This window comes from Rissa tridactyla, chromosome 2, assembly GCF_028500815.1.
Source record: "Rissa tridactyla isolate bRisTri1 chromosome 2, bRisTri1.patW.cur.20221130, whole genome shotgun sequence".
NCBI classification, from domain to species: domain Eukaryota; kingdom Metazoa; phylum Chordata; class Aves; order Charadriiformes; family Laridae; genus Rissa; species Rissa tridactyla.
Genome location: NC_071467.1, coordinates 46065422 through 46086489, shown reverse-complemented (window position 1 = coordinate 46086489; position 21068 = coordinate 46065422). Strand labels below are relative to the sequence as shown.

At 42.0% G+C, this 21068-nt stretch overlaps 1 protein-coding gene across 2 annotated transcripts in view; it reads left to right on the top strand.

Annotated features, from left to right (window-relative positions):
* Window positions 1–21068, top strand: part of LOC128906259 (chloride channel protein C-like) — a 140404-nt gene that overhangs the window by 79336 nt on the left and 40000 nt on the right. For both annotated transcript variants that reach the window (XM_054193279.1, XM_054193277.1), the window contains one exon: window positions 1702–1912. In XM_054193279.1, coding sequence (XP_054049254.1) covers window positions 1702–1912 — 211 coding nt within the window. The remainder of the gene's footprint in view (window positions 1–1701; window positions 1913–21068) is intronic.

Genomic DNA, 21068 nt, shown 5'->3' with positions numbered 1-21068 from the left:
TTTCTTTCCCCTTTCCTTTTTTTTTTTTTTTTTTTTTTTAATCCCTGCTATGACATTGCCACATTTATTTCCTAAATACTGTACTGAAATATCGGGTCCAAAAGCAATAATGTGTTTGGTATACTGAATAAGGCCTAAAATAAATATGTTATAAACAAAATAAATGTAGTTTCTGCCTTGGTGAATTTCCAGTCTACAGCATTGAACCTAAGTTGGGGGGACACTGGGAAATCCAGGCCAGAGAGCCTAAGCCAGATAGGTTTTATTTAAAAAGATATAAAATCTGCTCCTATTCACTCATGTGTAAAGAAGATGGGGCTAAGTTTGAGATCCCCCTAGTCTGAATTCCTTGCTTTGAGAATTGCTAGAGGGAGTGACAAGTGTTAAAAACCACAATGCTCCTAATATCCATTATCTACTTTGGTTTAAGAGTTTCCTTTTAATAGATGGGGAAACTGAGGTGGAGTTCCCCATGGAAACACGGCATTCCAAAGTTCAAGAGGAGGTCATACACGGGAGTAGAAGCCAGCTCAGCTGAGACCCAGTCCAGTGCTTGTGCCATTGGGCCACACAACTTTTCTGTTATGGGAAACCTATTGCACTCAGTTAGGTTTCACATTGATACCTAACTTTTTAGGACCTGATATGATCCCTGTAGCAAAAGGTTGAGTATCTTTTCCAACAACTCGTTATTATTACTCACGAAAGCTTGTTTTTGGTACCCACAGAAACATCCATTGTGAAGTTCTTAGGCTTAATGATTTCCTGTTCCACAGCAAAATTGTATTTAGTACAGAAAGAGGAAACCTTTTTACCTTTAATTTTTTTCTTCCTTATGTCTTTGAATGTCTTGTCAGCCCTGTAAATGAAAGAGGGAGAAGAGACGTGTCCCTCTGTACTGTGCATTTATTTATATTATTTTATCATGTCTTTGTTTAATTTTTCCTCTGTCTGGGGAAGCATACGCTTGGGAAGCATAATACACCTCCTTTGACAGAACTGGCCAAGTCATAAGAAGGATACTGTAGAAGTATGCAAGAAATAAAAACTTAGTGAACACCTATATAAGCTATAAAGACCAGCTTGGTTAACAATAAAAAGGTCTTTAGCTCTGTTCCTGTCAAGAAACAGTTATAGCCCTCATAGTTTTCAGTGAGCAAAGTTTAGTACTTGCAGGCCCTCTTCTTCTCGGAGCCATATGATTATTTTCTTTGTCCTCTTCCTCGCAGACTATGCTTCTATGTGAATTTACTTTTATAAGCATTTACTGCAAAATATTACAGGATGTCATAAATGGTTGTGTAATGAGATAGCAGCTATAAAAAATCTTAAGACTTAGTAAATATTGGGGTCACCAACTATTTCCAAGTAGAAACTCAGACCATATCAATGGGTCTCAACTTTGCTGTTTTAGCCTGTGAGATTTGGGTACATTCCAGTCACAATAGTTTATTTAGAGTGAACCTGATGGTTTACCAAAAAAGAAAGTGTTTTTTTACTATGGTATTTCCTGATGTTTTAGGTATAATTGGGGATGGGGAACCGGGAGAGAAGACCTAATGTTCTTACTGGCTCCTGTCCCTCAAGCCTGCTACTTCTCTCTCCCCGGCTTCCTTTCTCTGCCTCTCTTTCCCAACCCTATGGCAAGGGATACACTCATGCTTTTGCGTTTTCCCCATGTCTTGTCTCTTTGTCTTACAGGAGCCATACATAAATAAATCGGCAATGTCAGTTCAAGCTCATTTCTCGTTGCAACGCACCTATATCATCTTTCGCACCCTGGGGCTGCGCCACCTCACCGTTGTTGACCAGCAGAATCAAGTGGTTGGTGTGATCACCAGGAAGGACCTGATGCCTTTCCCGCTGGAGGAGAAGCTCAGGCTCCATCTGGCACCACAGAGCCCTGATGCAGGTGAGCAGGCCCTGGATTCGAGGCCATGGATGTGTTCTTAGGCTTTGCCGCTTCTTTTTGAACACATGTTCTTCAAGAAAAAATAATCAGAGCTTTTCCGCTTGATCCCTTCTGGAGAAGAGATGCTTAAAAGCTGTTGTATCTAGACATGTGGGATTGTAGCCCAGAGCTATGTCTCTTCAGCTGTTTGGTGACTGCAAAATTCATTAATTTAAATGCTTGTGAGACAAAATAAGAATTCATGTGTTTATGGAAGATGTACATAAAATCAGATGTGAAGGATGGATGTCAAGAATGCTTTTCTCACACTGTGTATATGCCTCCCGATGAAAAAATGTCACGACCCTTAGCAGCAAAGTTATGTTGTCAAAGTCCTTCAGTGAGGACTAAATGTTCAACCTCTGAGTATCTGGCTTTTAAAAAGGAGATATCAGCATGTTTATGTGGAAATATGTATGTTTAACTGAGAGGAAATGCCGCCTTGAGGTAGATGAGCAACTGAAAGGAACAAGGGATTGACCTTTCTTATTGGCCTGCGTGTATTAGAAATTGCAAGGAAGAATTGTATGCAAGAGAAAGATACCGACTGTGGGGCTCCTGCCAAATTCCCATCACACTTCTCAGTGGGAGAAACCCGCCGTGCTTTTCTGTTGCCTACATTTCTTTCAATTTCTGCAACTCCTGGAATAGGCTCTCTTTCCCTCCTTCCACTTGACACAATAACATTTTTAGTTAAGTTCATGTGCAGTGAGGTATGGGGCAAATTCTAATAGTGGGGAAGCAACATGATAAATTGTGGGAGTAGTTTTTGTCTATATAGCAGCATATTTACAAACTGAGCACAAATGAAATAATTTTTCATGATTTTGGAATCATACAATGTTTGAAGCCTTGGAAAGTGTTGTTTGTTAATAAACTAATGTGAACAATTTTTTGGATAAAGACACTTTTAGATTTCCTTCTGTGACTTTGCAATTGATGTTTAATTTTGTTCTGTTAAATACCAGAGGGATTCCCACAGATTTGGATATTAAAATCAAACATGTACGAAGGAATCCACCGCTATTAATGTTGTTATAATGAATACCAAGGAAAGCTAGTAATAATTTACTGGTTATAAAAACTTGCCAAAATTCCTGAAAGTGAATTTCTGGTATTTGAATCATGCAGCTTTGAGTCTCCTATGAATCAAAGATTTGTTGGGTTTTCTCCTGTTTTCCCTGCCGGATCTTGCCTTTATTATCAGTAATGTTGCTTCTGTAGCACCACAGAGAATGCGAATGCACAGCACTTTCAAACTTAAATGTCCCGTCAATGCAAATACCTGGCAGCCCAGAAACTTATGAAGGTACTTGAGAAAGGCTCTTTAAATGGTCACTTAAAATATGTCATATGCAGGATGAGAAACGCTTTGCAAATCATCCATCCAAGAGACATGGAGGCGGATGTTTATTTAGATCCTGTTACAATTAGTAATCTTTTCTTAATTAGTACACTAGTAAGGTCATTGTCACTATTGATCTATGCCTCACCTGTGAAATGCAAAGTTTTTCTTGAAGGAATTAGGGTTTGTGTGCTAGCGGAACAACTTAAGGCAGTGAGAATGTCTTCCTCTCTTGATAACTGAATCTGAATAACCTTGCCATAAATTTGCATTTTTGGTTCAAAGCCCGTTGCTGATTTCCTTTTCCTTGATTTATTGAGTACACAAAGTATCACCCTTCTAAGACCCGAGTAATGTAATTTCTTTTTTGCTTACAATATCTGTGGCTAAATGACTCAGTACAAACCGTAGTTGGGGGGTACTCCGCAGAGTATGAGGGCTGGAGATAGCCAGAATATCTGTAACTCGTTACACAACTTTGAACAAGTCACTTAAACGTTTGGCATATCATTTACTCTGCCTTAAAGTTGGAATAATGATATGGGTCCACCACAGTTACTGTGAAAAGTATATGTGTGAAAAATATTATAAGAATATAAAGGATTTATAATAATACTTTGTGCAGGCCAGTTATAAAAAGCAACGTGGGATTGATTTTTTCCCCCCCTTGTCAGTAACAAGTGTAATTTCTAACCAAAAGTTCACACAATATACATGGAACTTCTTGTAACTGTGTTGTGAGCTGGGTGGGGAATGGCATGCTGCATTTTTCCACACATTCTTGTCTAGTTCCATAGCTAGATGAGGGCTCTTTTTGGTAACAGATGTGAATTCATGAAGAATTCCTCCCAGGACTTCCTGAAACAAGTAGCTCCCTTACATTCTGGACTCCAATGACAAATCTGTCTCATCACAAACCATAATAGCATAACACATATAGGAAAGTAAAAACAGATGAAATTTATAGGAAGCTTTTCGTCAATACGTGATTCTCACGATCCTTACATAGGTCAGGTCTCTAGGGAATGGCAGTAACAAGTGGACACATCATTTGACTTTGGCACAAGACACTTCTGTTTTTCTTCTGGTCTGTTTATAGTGAATGGTTCTGCTATTTCTTCATGTGATTTGAACTAAAGTCTGCGTAAGTAGAGCAAAGATGCTGTTTTTGTATGAAATACAGTTTGCTTATGAATTTTCACAATTTCTGAACACAAATCTGTGACAGACAGGGCTTCACAACAGAAGTCAAGTCACTGGCATTATTTTTGATTTGTGCTATGCATCTGTAACTCTTTCATCTCACCCTCCTTTATGATGGTGTTTTCCCAACACTTTCTCTCTTACACTGAAATATCGCTTAAAACATGGGCAGACTGAACTTTAGATCTAGGTTTCAAGTACAGTGAGGCAAGATTCTCCCCATTCAATCAGAAGAAAATGTTTTCACATTAGAAACGTTACGCCACGTCCATTACATATCCCTATGAATGAGCACAAACTGTTGTGACAAGGTTTTTGTGGTGCGCAGCTTTAATGTACAGTTTTACATGTATCCTGTAATGTGCATGTTCTTATGCTAATGTATGTAACATTGGTGGTATTTTTCCGGTCATGTGATACTTAAATACTTTATAGTTAATTGCCTGGTGTTTTTAAACTGCCTGGTTTTATCCCGCTGTAGAACCTTTTAACATTTTTCTGTTTTCCAGTAGATTCTTGCTTACATTTTCAAATGGGATGGTGCCCTTTAATCACATTTGTTTGCTGACCATGAACAGGAAAGCCTAAAGGAGGGAAGACAGATGAAAAATTGTTAGTATATACGTCATATTAAAATAATGACTTTAAGGACGTAGGGACCAACATTGCTAAAGGTACTAGTAATGGGATATGGTCTATCTTACCTCGAGGCCTTGAGTCAAAAAGCTAAACGGGAATGGGAATGTAACTAGCTGTACTCTGTAAGAGTAGTGCCTGGAAAATCACTGATGAGGAAGTGCTGCAAAATGTTACTGTTGTCTCTGCTGCCCCTTTTCACATAGCTTCAGCTAACAGAGCTGTCAGTGTACCTCTGGAGATCATGAAATCACTTAATGAAATGAAGTGTAACCAGCTCTTTACTTAACTAGTGGTTAATTAAGTGTGACCATCAAGTGATGGGAACCATAGTAGTATACAAGGGAATGCTTGTTCATTCCTGAAAGGCCTATTAAAGCAAAAGGAAATATGTGATCAGCACAGTTGTCTGAATGTCTAACACGGTATGGCGTGGGAATGCCAGCATCAGAGTTCAAACACATGAGGAGTCACTGCTGCTTACTTGAGGTACTGAACAAACCAGAATAACTTACACTATGTGATTGTAATCAATGCCTACCACACTTCTGAGGGGCCAAAGCAATCAAACGGTTGAATAACTTGCAGTATCTCATTAAACTGGTGAATCTTGCTTGTCTAAGATCATAGATTGTGCGCAAAGGCTCCACATTCTGCCATTGAGGCCGTTCCTTACTCCATGCCAGCAGAGAGACTGTGAGGAATTACCAGTTTCTGCATATTTTATTTTGAAGGGATCTTAGAAAAGAATTTATATTTTTGTGCAGTTTATGTTTGCAAAGAGCTCTGTAGGTGTGAAGTCCCACGGCTTCTGCTGTGATGTTGCTATAATCACCCCTCTTGTATGTGGTGGAGCTCAGATGTGGATATGAAGTAGCCTACTGAGGATCGGAAAGTGAGTCTGTCAAATCTAGAAGGAGAACTTCAGACTCGTAACTTCTTTTCTTCTCGGTATCAATCTCTTACATGTAAGGTAAACACAAAAGCTAGCATTAAGGGAAGGCATGGCGAGTTGCGTGACTTGCTTGTCCTCTCACATTTTGTCAGCTTTGATTTGCAGGAGAAAACTGTTTCCAGTTGTGTGATAGGGCTGTCCCTGGGTTACAGAGCAAAGCCACCCATGCAACAGGGAAGGCTGTGAAGACCGCACCTATGCAGGAGGCACTGTAGTCCCGTTTAAGTGCTCTCAACGAAAATGCAGCCTGGAAGCCTCCCTGAGATACACCAGGTAGAGCTGGTCAGCACAGCAAAAGATGGGACCACTGCTGAGTCACTGCATTGTAAATGCAGAAGGTATAGATATTCTGTGAAAGCATGAGATGGAAAATGGTAAATGCACAAGACTTGATATGTCTGGTATGTGTATATATGTACAGATGTGTGTGTGTGTGCATATGCAGGTAAGGAACCTTATAATTTTGCTACTATCATTTGTAATATAGAAGGTAGGGAGATAGGCTAAGCACTGGATGAGGATGTGCATTTCCTTTTAGGAAAAAAAACCGAAACAAACTATGTCTTTTGAGCTTCATTACCCTACAGTCATATGACTGATACCTGTAGAAACCTTTACCTCAGGGGACTAGTGTTGATGCAAGTTATGGGTTAAGAGCAAGGCACAGAGGTAAAACAGACAGAATGGATTTAAAATAGCTTGGTGAATTAAGTGCCTAAGACAGCAGTGTCTTGCAGGGCATACAAATAAGAAGGAGTGCTATTTATCTGAAATCCCAACAACTGTGTAAAACATAAATATTATTCACAAAAATGCCATGATATTTCTTTTATCAGCCCGGATGGGTTGGGTCTCTGACAGAGATCTTTCTTCTACCTTGTCTTTAAGGTGAAGAACATCTAAAAACATCAGTTCTTTGAATCTAGAAAGCTGTTTCACAGTCTCACAGAAAAATTTACGTTGGAAGGGTCCTCTGGATGTCATTTAGTCCAACCCCCTGCTCAGAGGATGTCTAATTAGATCAGGTTGCTCAGGGCCATGCCCAGTCAGTCAAGCCCTTGACACCTCCAAAGATGGAAAGCCCACATCGCCTACTCCAGTATTTGACCACCTTCATCGTAAAATATTTTTGTTATATTTAATCAGGATTTCCCATGCTCCAGCTTGTGCCCATTGCCTATCATTGTGCACCTACAAGAACAGTCTGGCTCTGTCTTCTCTGTAGCCTGAGGTCAGGTAGTTTCAGCAGTCAGGTTTCCTCTGAGCCTCCTCTTCTCCAAGTTGAATGGACTCTTTTCACACACACACAGAATCACACAGGATGGTTCAGGTTGGAAGGGACCTTAAAGATCATCTAGTTCCAACCCCCCTGCCATGGGCAGGGACACCTCCCACTAGACCAGGCTGCTCAAAGCCTCATCCAGCCTGGCCTTGAACACTTTCAGGGATGGGGCATTGATAACTTCCCTGGCAACCTGTTCCAGTGCCTCACCACCCTCACAGTAAAGAATTTCTTCCTGATATCCAATCTAAATCTACCCTCTTTCAGTTTGAGGCCGTTACCCTGTGTCCTATCATAATACTCCCTGATAAGGAGTCCCTCCCCATCCTCCTGTAGGCCCCCTTTAGATACTGCAAGGCCGCTATAAGGTCTCCCTGGAGCCTTCTCTTCTCCAGGCTGAACAACCCCAACTCTCTCAGCCTGTCCTCATAGGAGAGGTGCTTCAGCCCTTTGATCATCTTGTGGCCCTTCGCTCCAATGTGTCCATGTTGTTCTTGTGCTGAGGACTCCAGAGCTGGACGCAGTACTCCAGGTGGGGTCTCATGAGAGCAGAATCACCTCCTTGGACCTGCTGGCCACGCTTCTTTTGATGCAGCCCAGGATGCTTCAAGGATTTCTCTAAGCCTCTCCTCATATGCCTGTGCTCCAGCCCCCTGACCAGTTTGGTGGCCTGCTGCTGGACTTGCTCTAGTATGTCAGTATTTTTCCTGTACTGTGGAGCCTTCCCACCACCCCCAAACTAACTTGTGCTCCTCCTCCTTGTGCATTCCTCCACTCTGTCTGACCTGCTCTGCACTCCAGAAAGCTTTTCCCCCCAAAGTTGCTCAATTGCTCTTGGAAAAGCACAATTTCCTCCTCCTTCCAGAAGATGCCCCCTGACTGAGTGCAGCCGCATTGTTCTCTGCTGTCTCTTGAAAGGAACATAATGCCTATTAGCACAGAGTAACTCCAAACGAAGAAATTAAAATTATACACTCAACATGTTAACAGAAACATTCACAACATTGTTTTGAAAAATTATTCATTAGGGTCTGGCCATGATTTTGGAAATTACTCAGGGCGGTTTCATAACAGTCAAAAAACGTAAGGTGCTGTGTGTGAGGCTTTGGGGTTTGGACATCTTTTTCCACAACTCTCTACATTTCTCAGTGAGAACATACAGCTCTTTTGACAGTAGGACTTGGGTGGGCCGATGGTTGCTGGATGCTGTAATAGGAGGTTGGCGGGACACAGAATGATAAACTCACTTGTCAACAGCTTCTCTGGCTTTCTCAGGAGGACAGGCAGAGCTTTGTACCTCTGCATCTTGTTTCTCATGTAGTCCTGGGTAATTTCTCTGGCATGGGTTAATTGATTCTGTATTTGTTTGCTGTTGTTATTTTTACGTCTGCCCAATGTGGAACCCTCCTCAGCCACAGACGCTCATTTTCTATCTCTTATTCCCTGCTTTGTCATATTGCTTCCTTCAGCCAGAAAGAATTCTCCTTGAGTAAGTTGTTTGCATATTGGTGGCAATGGAGATAGAAGACCAAAGAAAATAAATAAGAGATCCACGGTAAATGTTGCAAATGGGGTCCTTCCAGTGTGCGGGATGGAACGTAAGGCTACCAAGCACCACAAGAGGAAGCAGACCTATGGCAGCAGCTGCATACTGTAAGGTGCTTTCCCTGAAAAGCAAACTCCTGGCATAGATGGAGGCCAGGTCAAAGGGCTTCGTAGGGCCCTTTTGGCCTCTCCGTCTGCATTTCCTTCTTGTGAGACCAAATTATTGCGTAGGGTTGGTGCTCACTAAGGTTTTTGCATGGCATGGACTTGGGTGCATGTACCAGGGACCTAAAACTACGTTTGAGTCTGCAGGCCAGATGCCTTAATGCCCCGTCAGTTCATAGTTCATTTGCATCCACTTTCTCTTTTGTATTGTGAGCATTTGCTGTTTCTCTCTCATGCAGCATCTTTTTATTTCCTATTAGCTGTACATTAGTTGCAAGGCAGTTGTATTAACAGCATTTTTCGACAATGAACTTCACTGTGTTTTCTCTATATATTTCTGCTTTGTTTTCTTTTCTTTCTTTTGTAGTTTGTGGGGCATTATTTCTTCGTCATTGCTACTGATTGCCTCTTGCTTATTGCTTCGCATGGGAATTCTTTTGTTTGCAGAATATCAGGAAATTTTCCTTGCTGAACTTCAGAGCCTAGATATTGGCATAGAAAACGAATCCCTTTTGGTCTCTCCTCGCTTTTCCCTGTTACAAAGTAGTTTTCTAGACTTGTGCCAGGCTTTGAGCGCTCCTGTTTTCACTTTTAAAACAGAGGGCTCTGAATTTCCATTGCTTGGCACTGCAAGTGTGGTCAGAATGGCTTCCTTCCGAGTCCATTCGCTTGCTAACGACTACACAGCTCCAGCCCAAGTGGGCTCAGAATACACCTCCTTAAGACTACGCAAGGCAAGCTCACGGCCCCACTGGGGTGAGATGTCACCTAAGTGAATTTCACCTATTTCCTTAGTGTTTTGCACACTTTCCTGAACTTGAGTAGGGCTGTGTGAAACGTCTCTGCAGAAATAAACATAACAGATCAGGGGCTGTGTGCGGTTTTCCCTAGTGATTTATGTATTTTAAGATTAGAGCTAGCATTTTGCAAAATGCTGTTTGAAGTTGTTAATTAGGTTTGCCTGAACAGCCTAAAACAGACAGAGCTAATTGGTTAAGATTATAGCTAAAAGATCGTGACCTCTCACTGTGAAATGTCTCAGTGTATGTTCTTGTTTAGGTCTGTTCTTCCGTTTTTTTTTGAGGAGGCAGATAAAGCATGCACCGTATCACTGAAATAGTGAGGAATACTTTTTTATCATTCGGGAGTAGCATCCTTATCTCAAATCCACTGTTGTTAATGGGTGGGTTTTTAACTAAATACTTCTGTGTTCATTCTACGTGTATTTTTGACATGGAGAGCACTATCAGGTGAGTTTCCAACTTTTTATGAATAAAACCTAATAGGAAGCCTTTTCATAGCATCAGAGAATCCACAGGTACAAAAAAACTTAATCAGCTCTCACAATCCATGCAGTTACTGGCAAACCTGAATCATTTTATGAATAATTTTACTTGGATCTTAGTGAGAAAAATGTTCATGTGAACAGTATGAGCAACAAATTTCCAGACAAAAACATGGAGGAGGGGGAAGAGTATGTATAGACGCAGTCTGTGGGGGCCTGTGACTTCATCGCGCTTCACACGATAAGAGGGTTCACTTCAGGAACTGGTAACGGGGACGGAGACTTGAAAGGCCAGGCTCCAGGAAGCGGGGATGGTGAGTCAGGAAATGGCAGCCTTCCCTCCGAGTCATCCTTGAACCACTGCCCTGGTGTGCTCATGGCAGGAATTGGATTTAGTGGAGATGCTGTTCCTCCAGATGAGGTTTCAAGCTTAGGTCGTGACCATTTGATGTCGTTAAGCAGAACGCACCGAGTCTTCTCAAGAGCACGGATTTCAGATCCTGGTCTGATCCCCAGCGTGGCCGCTGGTATTGTGCAACCGTTCCCTCCCGGCAGCGTGCATAGATGCACCCTGTCTCCTTCCTGGCCCGGCTTTCCATCCCAGTGCCGCGAGCCCTGTTATGTGCCTGCCTCGCATCTCACCAAAGCCACAGCGTAGCCCTCGACCCAGAGGTTCCTTGCACGGTTGCTAAATAGCTGTAATTTCCTGTCACACGCTCATTATTTTCTATAATGTTTGATCGGTTTATCAGGAACAGAAGAGGCCTCAGTCAGGGTGTGAAGAGCACTCCTTGGTGGTTGCGGGGGCGCCCAGAAGGAGGGTTGGCGGAGCGAGCGGTCAGGCGGGCCGCCGCTCAGAGCACAGCTTGGAACAGGCACTTTACGGCGCCCAGCATTCCTACCTGCGTCGCTTTTGATTAAGGGGATGAAGTTGGGCTTTGTGGTGAATCACGACCCGAAAGGAGGCAGATGGCACCGACGCCAGCCGAGGGGGGCAGGAAGGCACCACTTGCTCCATCCCCCCAACCCCTTCCCCGCAGCCCGCCCGCCGCCTCGGCTCCGTCCCCCGCCGCGGCCCGGAGCTGCCGCCGGGCCGGAGGGGCCCCTGCCCGCGGCGGCAGCGGCCGCTAGATGCCGCCCTGCCCAACGGCTTGGCGGCGGCGGCTCGGCGAGGTGGCGGCTGCCCTCTCGGCCCCGGCGTGGCCGCCCGGGGAGCGGCCTCCCCGCCGCCTGCGCCGAGCCGGGCGCTGGCGGTGCCGCCTTTCCGCCCCGGGGAACGGCGCAGGGCCCTGCGTCGCCTCGCCGTGTTTTCCGGAGGAGGACGCTTGTCGCGTTCGGCTCCTCCGGAGCGGGTCTGGGCCTTGGGGACGGGGCCAGGCCGCGGGGGGTCAGGGTCGGGCCGGGTGAGGGGAGACGGGGCCAGACACCGCCCTGGGATGGCCTGGCCGAGGCCAGGCCGGGCCACCAGCCTCACGGGTCGGCAGGGCAGGGCTGGGGGAGCGGGGGGGGGTGGAGGCTGTGACAGGGACTGAGGGGAAATGGGGCTCCTGGGCCACGGGTAGGGTTGGAGGTGGCCCCCGGTGAGGCTGGGCAAGGCCACTAAATTCGAGCACTCGGGGGCCCTGGCACCGATTCATCAGGCTGCTTCAGGGAGCGCAGAGCTGCCAGGACGGGGGTCATCCCATGGTGACAGAGGGGTAGGTGCCAGTGACTGAAACTGTGTGCTCTGTTCGTTAGAGGGGTTCTCTAACGAACTTTCCTTAAGACAAACCGACAACAAGCAGCCCTCAAATGGATTAGAGGGAGTAGTTTGGTTGTTGGGATTTCGGTGGCAATTGCCTGGTGTTGCCCTTTTGAACCGTGCGTGTTTCGGTTTTCCCTCATCGAGCGTTCTCCTTAAAAGAACTGCCTGGTTCTTTTGACTGCATGCATGATTTCTGGGAGCAAAATCATCTGGAGAACACAGGCCCCTGCTGTAGCAGCCGGCTGGCTGCGTGCATTCATCAGGGAAAAAGCCAGGAACAGTTAGTCCACACTTCAAGACTGGCTCTCAAGTAGGCCAAGGCCACTGAGACTTGGGATTATTCGTATTTCAAAGCCAGTTTGCAATATAAATTTGTTTAGGGGCTAAAGGAATATAAGCAATTGTCACATTTTGTTGTTTTTGGTTTTTTTTTTTTTTTGAGGGAGAGGTTTGTATTGCTTAAAAATTGCCTACCATTGCTAATTTAGTGACTGTGTGAAATGCTGTATTGTCTGGGCTCCTGTATTTGCAAACAGAGCAGATAGCAGAAGTGTAAGCGCTTCCTGCAGGGCTTCTTGGCTGCGACCTGGACTGACCCCACGAACAGCAAGTGGGGGATGAGCAGTACCGGACTTGGAAGCTTTCTTCTGTTATCACTGGTGTGTTAACCTAGCAAAACTGCTCAGCTTCTCTGCTGAGCTTGCCACATAGTTCCATCTATAATGTAAACATCCATCTATAACTGCACTGAAACCACCATTTTATTTTGTGTAGGCTACCAAACAGCTGTCAGATGGGAATAACTTTGGTTGTCGCATGTCTTAACCAATGTCCTCAATACAAGAGGTTCTGAATGCCTTTATCCTTGCTTGACTTTGCTGGTTTTGGGATGAATCCTTCTCAGCTATGTGTTTTGAGTCTCTTACAACACTTTTAAATAATACACAGGAGTGTCCTGGATGTTATCCTCCTAAAGAGCTCAAGTAGATTAGACAGGAGTATTGAGTTCATTGGATCGCTATGGATCCATTCACTTCAATGCATCTCCTATCCATTAGTGTCTTATCTCTAAGAGACTTTGTGGTATTAGTTTTGACAGGATGCATTATGCTGTACAAGGTTACATCTTAAAATCATAAAACTATGAAAAGAGGATTCCCAGGATAGCATTACAAGCAACTGTAATGGCAGATGAGCTGAGATCTCTGAGAATTTATTTCTGTCAATGTGGGCATGCGTGTCACTTTCAACGTTGACAGTAGGCTATGAGTGAACATACCTGTGCAGCGAAATATACCATAGACTTGGAAATGTTTGGTTTGGAAAAAGAAAGCTCTTCACATATGCTAGTATGCGTTTAGCAAACAAAAGGTGCATTGAGCACTGACTAGATTTTCTGAAGTCAAATGGGGATTTCAAACCACTTGATCCCGCAGAGCAGGCTGTCCATATGTATGAGAGCGCCTTCTAATGAAGTTCGAGAAACAGCCTCATTGAAGAGTTGCTCATACAGATGGTTAGGCTTCAAGACACTTGAAATTTGGGATTTATTTGGATGAATATCCCAGCAGTCATCTTAAGTTCTCTGTGACTCATCCAGGCTGCCTGAACTTCTCAGGCTGAAGAGAGGAAGCGATGAGCAGGTTCACTTAAGACAGAGCTTCCTGTTTTGCCTTGAACAGAAGGTGTTTAGAAGGACCTTTTTCATTATGTTCTGCTGATCCAAGCTGAGTTCAGTGGCTGGGCAAAAACAGGAGAGAAAATGCTGGTTGTGGGATGGCGGTCTTGCCAAACCTTTTCAGCCTCCAAGGAAGGCTTATTTTGGCAGAATGTTAAGCAATGCTTTTTGGGTTGCTTTTCATTTAGGGAGGCTGATGGGAAAGATGCTTCTTCCCCAGGCACTGAACTATAAATATTTGACTTTTATACAACCAGAATGCCTCTGAGTAGACACGGAATAAGTGACGAAAAATAAGCTTTTACCAAACCTGTGGAATTCATTTGAACTTTGCCAGGTGTTTGGCTGTAAGACTGTGAGGTCCCATATTTAACAGCTCATATACTTTGCCAATAATATGTGAAGTGTTTCATTATCTTATACGCTGTAGTTGGCACACATCAGTTTGCAGACAAAGAGCAATGGTTTATGATATTTGTGGATTCCATGTGCTGTTGTAGCCATGAAATGATGTGTGGTGTATGATAAGACAAATACATAAGAATGAAAGAGCTCATATAGCAAATATAAAATACTTTCAAGTCTATGATAAGTAAAACCATAAATTGTTAACTAACATCAGTATTTTGATTTTTGTCTCCTCTTATAAATGCCATGAGTAAAAAAACAAATAAGAGGCTTGCCTTCAGCTCACCCAAGATGTTCAAGGAGTACTTGGGACAGATGAAGAGCTCATTTATTTTGAGGCTGCAAAATAACCAGGGCTTTTTAGGGTATTCGTCCTGAAGACCAAATTTTTCAGACATTAAAAGCTTAGTGTAGGTGGACAAGCTTACCAGACCAACTGCATACTCACACCAATTTCCAATATCCAGTGAAGTGTTTCAATCAATATTGAAATAATTACTGCAAGATTCTGGTTGGATGAAAGGTCTTTGTGTATTTTTATGGATTTTTTTTTTTCCCTTTGGTGTTTTCTCTGTTTTCTGAGTTTTAATTTTTCCGGAAAAAAATTAAAATACTTGAAACTTTAACCTACGTAAATCTCTGATTGAACAGTCTTCAGTGTGTCGCTTTGCAGCACAGCAGTGTGTGTAAGCACGCACATCTTTGCGTATGGATGTTTTGCTGAGGTAGGGTTCTAAGGATGAAAAGCGACTGGCTACTTACACCAGCAGCTCCCCAGGCATGGGAATCTAGTGTGTTGCAAGAGCAAAGACGTCTGCTGTGGCAGTGCTTACAGCAGCCTGTGTGGTCTGCCCTCCTGGCCTTCGCAGCCTGTCTGGAGAACTGGCAGGAGCGAGCTGCCCGGGAGACCTCGGTCCCCATGTGAGCTCTCTGACAGCCCACCAAGGAGTCACGGTTCTGCTACCCAGCTGCAGTGAGCAGGGCAGCTCAGGGAGATCAGCTGTCCCTCACCAGTTGTAATCCAGAAAAAAAATAAGCCCCAGGTATCAGGAAGAATGGGCAGGAGAAAGTTAGACTATGGAAATCAGAACCGGGAGCTTCTTGCTTTCCCATCTTCTGCAAGGACTTGGTCAGACTCTGGCGTGTTTGTGGTGGTTCTGCTGGTGGTTAGGACGTCTGTCAGATGCATTTTCGTTAAGAGAGCCAGAGAACCTTGGTGTGTGAACAAAAAAGCATGTCATTTGTCTTGATGCTGAATTTTGATATTTGTAGTAGTTTTCCCCTTGAGGTCATTTAGGAGTATAAAAGATGATTTTAATGATTTTTTTCATAATTATTTCTAGTGTGTTTTCTGTGCTGTAAACACCGACTGAATGGAACAGTCAGAGACAGTCCCATCCTCTGTGGAATTGGCATCTAGTATTAGCCATCTGACCAAGGAATGGTTAGACTAGTCAGTGGGGAAGACAAGGTGATGAGAGGACATGGTAAGAATAACATTGTGTGCTTTTGTCTAAATTAGTAGACTGTAATACCTGCTTAGATGCAGGTGGTCACTAGTTCCACATAGCTGTTTCCTTTTCAAGTTATTCTTATTTCTTTGGGGGGAGAAACTGAGAATAGCAGATTTGAAGTTATCTGAATTCAGTGGTTTCTCATTGTTAGAGAAACAGGCATCGAAGAGATGCATGTTTTCCTTTATGTTTAAAAGAAGCGAAAACCAAAAACTTCCAAAGAGCCCAAATCTTTTGAGGAAAATGACGAAAATCCAGCTTTCTACTAAATACGTCTTATTATGCTGTTACTTTTGTGGTTAGTCTCTCTTCTAGTGACTGCACAGAGATTGTTCATTCATATTCCTGATGTGACTGTTGTGAAGCCATTTCTCTGGCACTGATGGTGTAGAGAGCAGTAAGACCAGAGGATTCCTATATCAGCTTTCTTTGTGGATTTGCTGCTTAGCCTCTCTTTTGAAGAAACTACCTTATTTGGAGCAAGTAGCATACCCGGGTCCAGATTCGGCAATGTTTTTCAGCCCATTGCAATTGGATATGCAATTTTTATTCTTCCACCTTCCACAGTGGAGTTCACTATTTTCTATTTTATGTTGGTTGTCTGGACTCTCCATGCACTGGATAGGCAGAAACTTTCCACAGATATCAAAAATGACAAGCAATTTGACAATGGAAATCTGTGTTTAAAACAGGCATAGATTTAGAGAGGACTTGTGTCTTGTGTCTTAACTATTAGTCTGTTATCTATTTTTGCTTGTTGGGTAGAAAATAATTCAGTATTGTCTAGCTTTTAGTGATAATATATCATGATTAGGATGTTTATGTAGGATAAGGATAGCAGAAGAATTCTGAGAAGACTTGCTGGTACATTTCTGAGTGGTCTAGCCCCAAATCTGGATCAATTACCGGTGCCCTCTGAACAAGGTAGGAAAACCAAGCATACCTTTTGGCCATATGAAATGTCCTCTAAATGGCCTTTGAAAACATGAACATGAGTTAAATTTTGGTTATTGTAATGAGCTGGTGTTTGATTTTCAGCTACTGCTTAAATGAGAGAAATGTCAGATTATTAGTTTCTATCAGTAATCACCTGAATGAAATTTCATTAAAATACTTGTGAATAATTAGTAAAATCAAATCACTGACATTTTATCAAATCTTTGTCTGAGACCTTAAGATAAATCTTGTGAAAATATGCAGTTTGCATGAATTGAAATAGAAAAGCCAGAATCCCATCTGCCTAAAACATAAACCTGTACAAAGCAGTGAAGGAAGTTACAGTTTAGGATACCAGGAATTTGAGCTATAATTTCAATATTCTTTCATCTTTGTTCTAAGGCATCAGTGCATGTAGAAGTAATAGGGCACGTCTGTATTTCAGTGCACATCATTTTAGGTCTACGAGTGCCGAGTGTGAAAATAAATTTTCTTATGTTGCTTTTTAATCAGGATAAAATGACAGTTTTAGAGTCACACAGTGCACATAACAAGATAAGCACTGCTGCTTCAGCACAACTTGCCTGTGCTGTTAGAAAGAGGTATATACATAGGAAGCAAACGACAGCTCTGAAGTTATGATGATATTGTAAGGCATTGGTATACAATGGTTGTCTTTTATGTCATTCTTACAACCTTGGCACACATGGTTTATGCTCAAGAATTTAATTTCCTTAGTTTTATGCTTTTACAGTCCTTAAAATCTGCTGTATATCCAAGAATGAATATAAGCAATTAAAGAATTTCATAAAACTTAGTATCTTGAGGGGGAAAATTATTAGAAAGCTGAACATTTGTATGAATATTTTATTTACAATACTGTCTGTTCTCTCAAGATATGCCAACAGATCTCCATTGTTGTTATTGGGACTTACATATGCTGAAGTCAAGCAGAATTAAGCTTTCATGAGCAGATAATTAGTAGATAAATGTAGTGTCTCTGTGCTCTGTAAATTAGATGTTGGTCTTAAAGAGGAGTTTCAGAAGCCCTGGTTATGTTTTTTTGCTTAGCTAAATTTCATGTTCTTACATGTTATTTTTTTATCCAGTCTATAGTTTTTGAAAACAACAATATGCTTTATGGTGACTGATGATTTTTGTTTAAACAGATTCTACACATTGCCATGAAATACTCCTATATTTCAATGTAACTTGGAAATACGATCCGTTTCTTTAGGTGTAGCTAATAATGTTCTGGACTCTTACTATTGTGATGGTGTTAATTCTTCCCAGTCTCTGTTATGCTGGTCTGGCTTGCGCAAAGAGTTTAAAAAGGCCAGGAACCTAAGACCACCGACATTGCAGGGAAATAACATCTGAAAAGCTCCCAATCTTACAGTCCGCCCTCCTGCTGATGAAGAGCAATAGCAGGGTTGGTTTGGGTTTATTTGTGAATGCCTATTTTCTAAAAAATAACAAATCAAAGAAATAAATCAGTGCAGATCTTATACGACATTTTATCTGCTTTGATTTGTTGCTTGCTGTAGCATGACTGATAGAAAAGGAAGTACACTTTCTGTTTTGCTACTGGGAACATGCTTAAGCGTATTTCATTTATTGTGGTACACTTTTGTCCTTTCTCTGCCTTTTGTTTATACTTGCAGACAAATTCTATCACTTTTTATTTTTTCCTTTTTTTTTTTCCAAACCCATATTTTTATGGTCATCCGTTCTAACTTAGTTTAAGTTCATATTCCTTTTTTGTACCTTGGATTAAGCTTGCAGTTTCTATTTAGTCCTTACTTTGGAGAAAAGCCTTCGTGACTTCAACAGGTGGTCTCCTGGAGTCAGCTCTTGGTGGTGCTGTATTGAATGCATCATGTCTGTTAGAGAAATGCAGCTGAAATCACTGCGCTGGTTTGTCCAGTCACAATCTGAACTTGTAAGCCAAAATCTCAATCATCAGCCAGGCCCTCCAGAACTGCTCTTTGAATTTGCTTTATTACTGAAGTCTCATCAGGCTACTTGCATGATAGTCAGAGCGGTAAAGGGAGACTGCAAAGTCAGTGCCCTCCTTTCAGGGCCCAAAGGAAGAGGCATTAGGAGTGTATTTGCGGCTCTCTTGACAGACAAGTTCAAAAAAGTCTACTGTTGATTGGCTTGTGTGTTGCTTCAGCAGCTGAAAGGTGCCTTCTTTATTCAAGTGATGGACTGTAGAGTGGAAATGTCCTGTTCACATGTACACATAATGCATGAGCTGTAGTATTGGGAGAAATTAAATCCTGTGTTTGTTTTTATGTCCAGAATCTGCTCTGTTAAGTTGCCAGGTTCCTTACTAGTTTCCTTGAATGAAGAAGCATGTCTGTTTTGCAGGTGTTTTGCTAAAATTATGTTTCATTGTAAAGAACAGGTCTTATCCTGTTTTTGGTTTTTTTGGTTTTTTTGGTTTTTTTTTTTCAAATACTGCATTCACTTGTGGAATCATATAAGCAATTATTAATAGCCAAACAGTTAACAGTAAAACAAAGATGTCCGTGTCTTTGATTTGGATTTATGTCTTCGAATAATCTTTTGCTGAGCCATGCAAAACGCTTCTATTGTGTGATCATTTGAATCATCGCTAATGAAGTTGACACACCCATGATGTTGCTTTTGGCTTTGATACCTGGAGGACTTACTGAAGAGGCTGGAGGGTTTGGTTGTGTTCCACATCTCACAGCATCATGGGACACTGGGACAGTAGTTGCCTCAGGGAAGCGAGAGAAAATCAACGCTGGCATCATCACCATTCATCTTCACTCCCACTTCAGTTCTTCTCAGGTTCCTTTTAGCTTCTCACTTCTTTTCCTCAATGCGACAGCAGAAGAGCATCATAACTTGGTCTGTGCAAAAAAAAAAAAAGGACTAAACATGGCTTGATCTCCATTTTTTAAGTATGTGTCTGAGCAAAAGTAAGTGATACTTTAGGGTTCTTTACTTTGGCAAAGGGGATTTACAAAATCTAAATACTGGACGTTTAAAGCTAATCTGATTTAACCTTGGAAGAAATTGAAAAATAAGTTAAGCAAGGCTAAGTAATTACTGGAAAATTGCTAAGGTATATAGTGGACTATCCATAAGGAAGTCTTTAAAAAAAGATATCTTTCTAAAAGATATGCATTGTAAATCAACCAGAACTTATAGCCTGTGTGATTAGGAGACTGGTCCAAATGGCGATGGTTGTTTCTGTTGAATTTCTAGCTTGTACCACAGAAAAGCAGTAAGGAAGAAGGGACTTGTTGCTCCTTTTAAAGTTACCAATACCTCTTGGCTTTTCTGTCAAATAAACCTTATTAAAGATGTGTTGTATCTTGACAAGAATGACAAATGTTTAAACTCTGTGGGTTTTTACTGTATTTCATTCTTAACTGAAAAGGTAGGCTTTCTTCAGGAAAAACAGCCATGTTAGTAACTTCTAATTTTTAAAAATTGTTAAATTGTGCTAGTTTTCAGTGTTGAGAGACTTTTCTGAGGTTGTAGGGTAGGAGTGGAAAGCTCTCTCCCTTTCTCAGGACTGTCAAGGCCTGACCTCAGATTTGGGGGTGTGCCTTGCTGTGCAGACACCAAAGACTTCATCCTTTCTCCTCTTGCACTGTCAGTTCAGGAAGCAGGAATAATGGATCTCCTGAATGATGACAGTGATGTTAATATGGGGTTTTGCTTGTGAAATTCTTCTCCCACTTCTGTGGAGCGTAGGCAGAGCTGGCACACCAGCCCTCATCAGCCACAACGAAGTGCCCTAAATTTATTCAGCCCTCTGGAAGCATCCTCTTTGTGTTGGGCATACTTAGAAGCTCAGAAATGATATTAATATAAGTATGCCAATAGGTGGAAGGAGCAAAAGCAGCTGTAATTTTAGACTAGAAAACATACAGGAATAACAGAATAATTTTGCTGGTGGACAAGTGGAAAATACAGGTTAAAAGAAGCTAAATAAATTAACTGTATCACAGTATGCCTGTGTATTTCAAGTAGAAGGAATATTATAATGTTGTGGTTACAATATTGATCACTTGGGCAACTAACAATGAATATGATATGCTGAGAGAGTAAAAAAATCAAAATAATAATGAAAAACTTTGTTTTTATATAGACAGTGTAAACATCATCTGGGCGGAGAAGACAGAGCCTTTTTTTTTTTTGTTTGACACCATGAATTACATTTTAGAGTAAATGACCAAAGAACAAACGAGGAGAAACAGCTTGTGACTTAGGCCTGAGTTACTGTGCTGGACATGGCCCAAAAGGTAAATATCAAAGAGTCAGTGCAGTAGCGATCACCATGTACTGGAGCTCAACATTCTTGTGGGAGTGAAAGAGCCACAGAGGTGTTAGATAAAACTGAGGAAACCTCTCTGAAAGGAAATTAAAATAACCAAAAT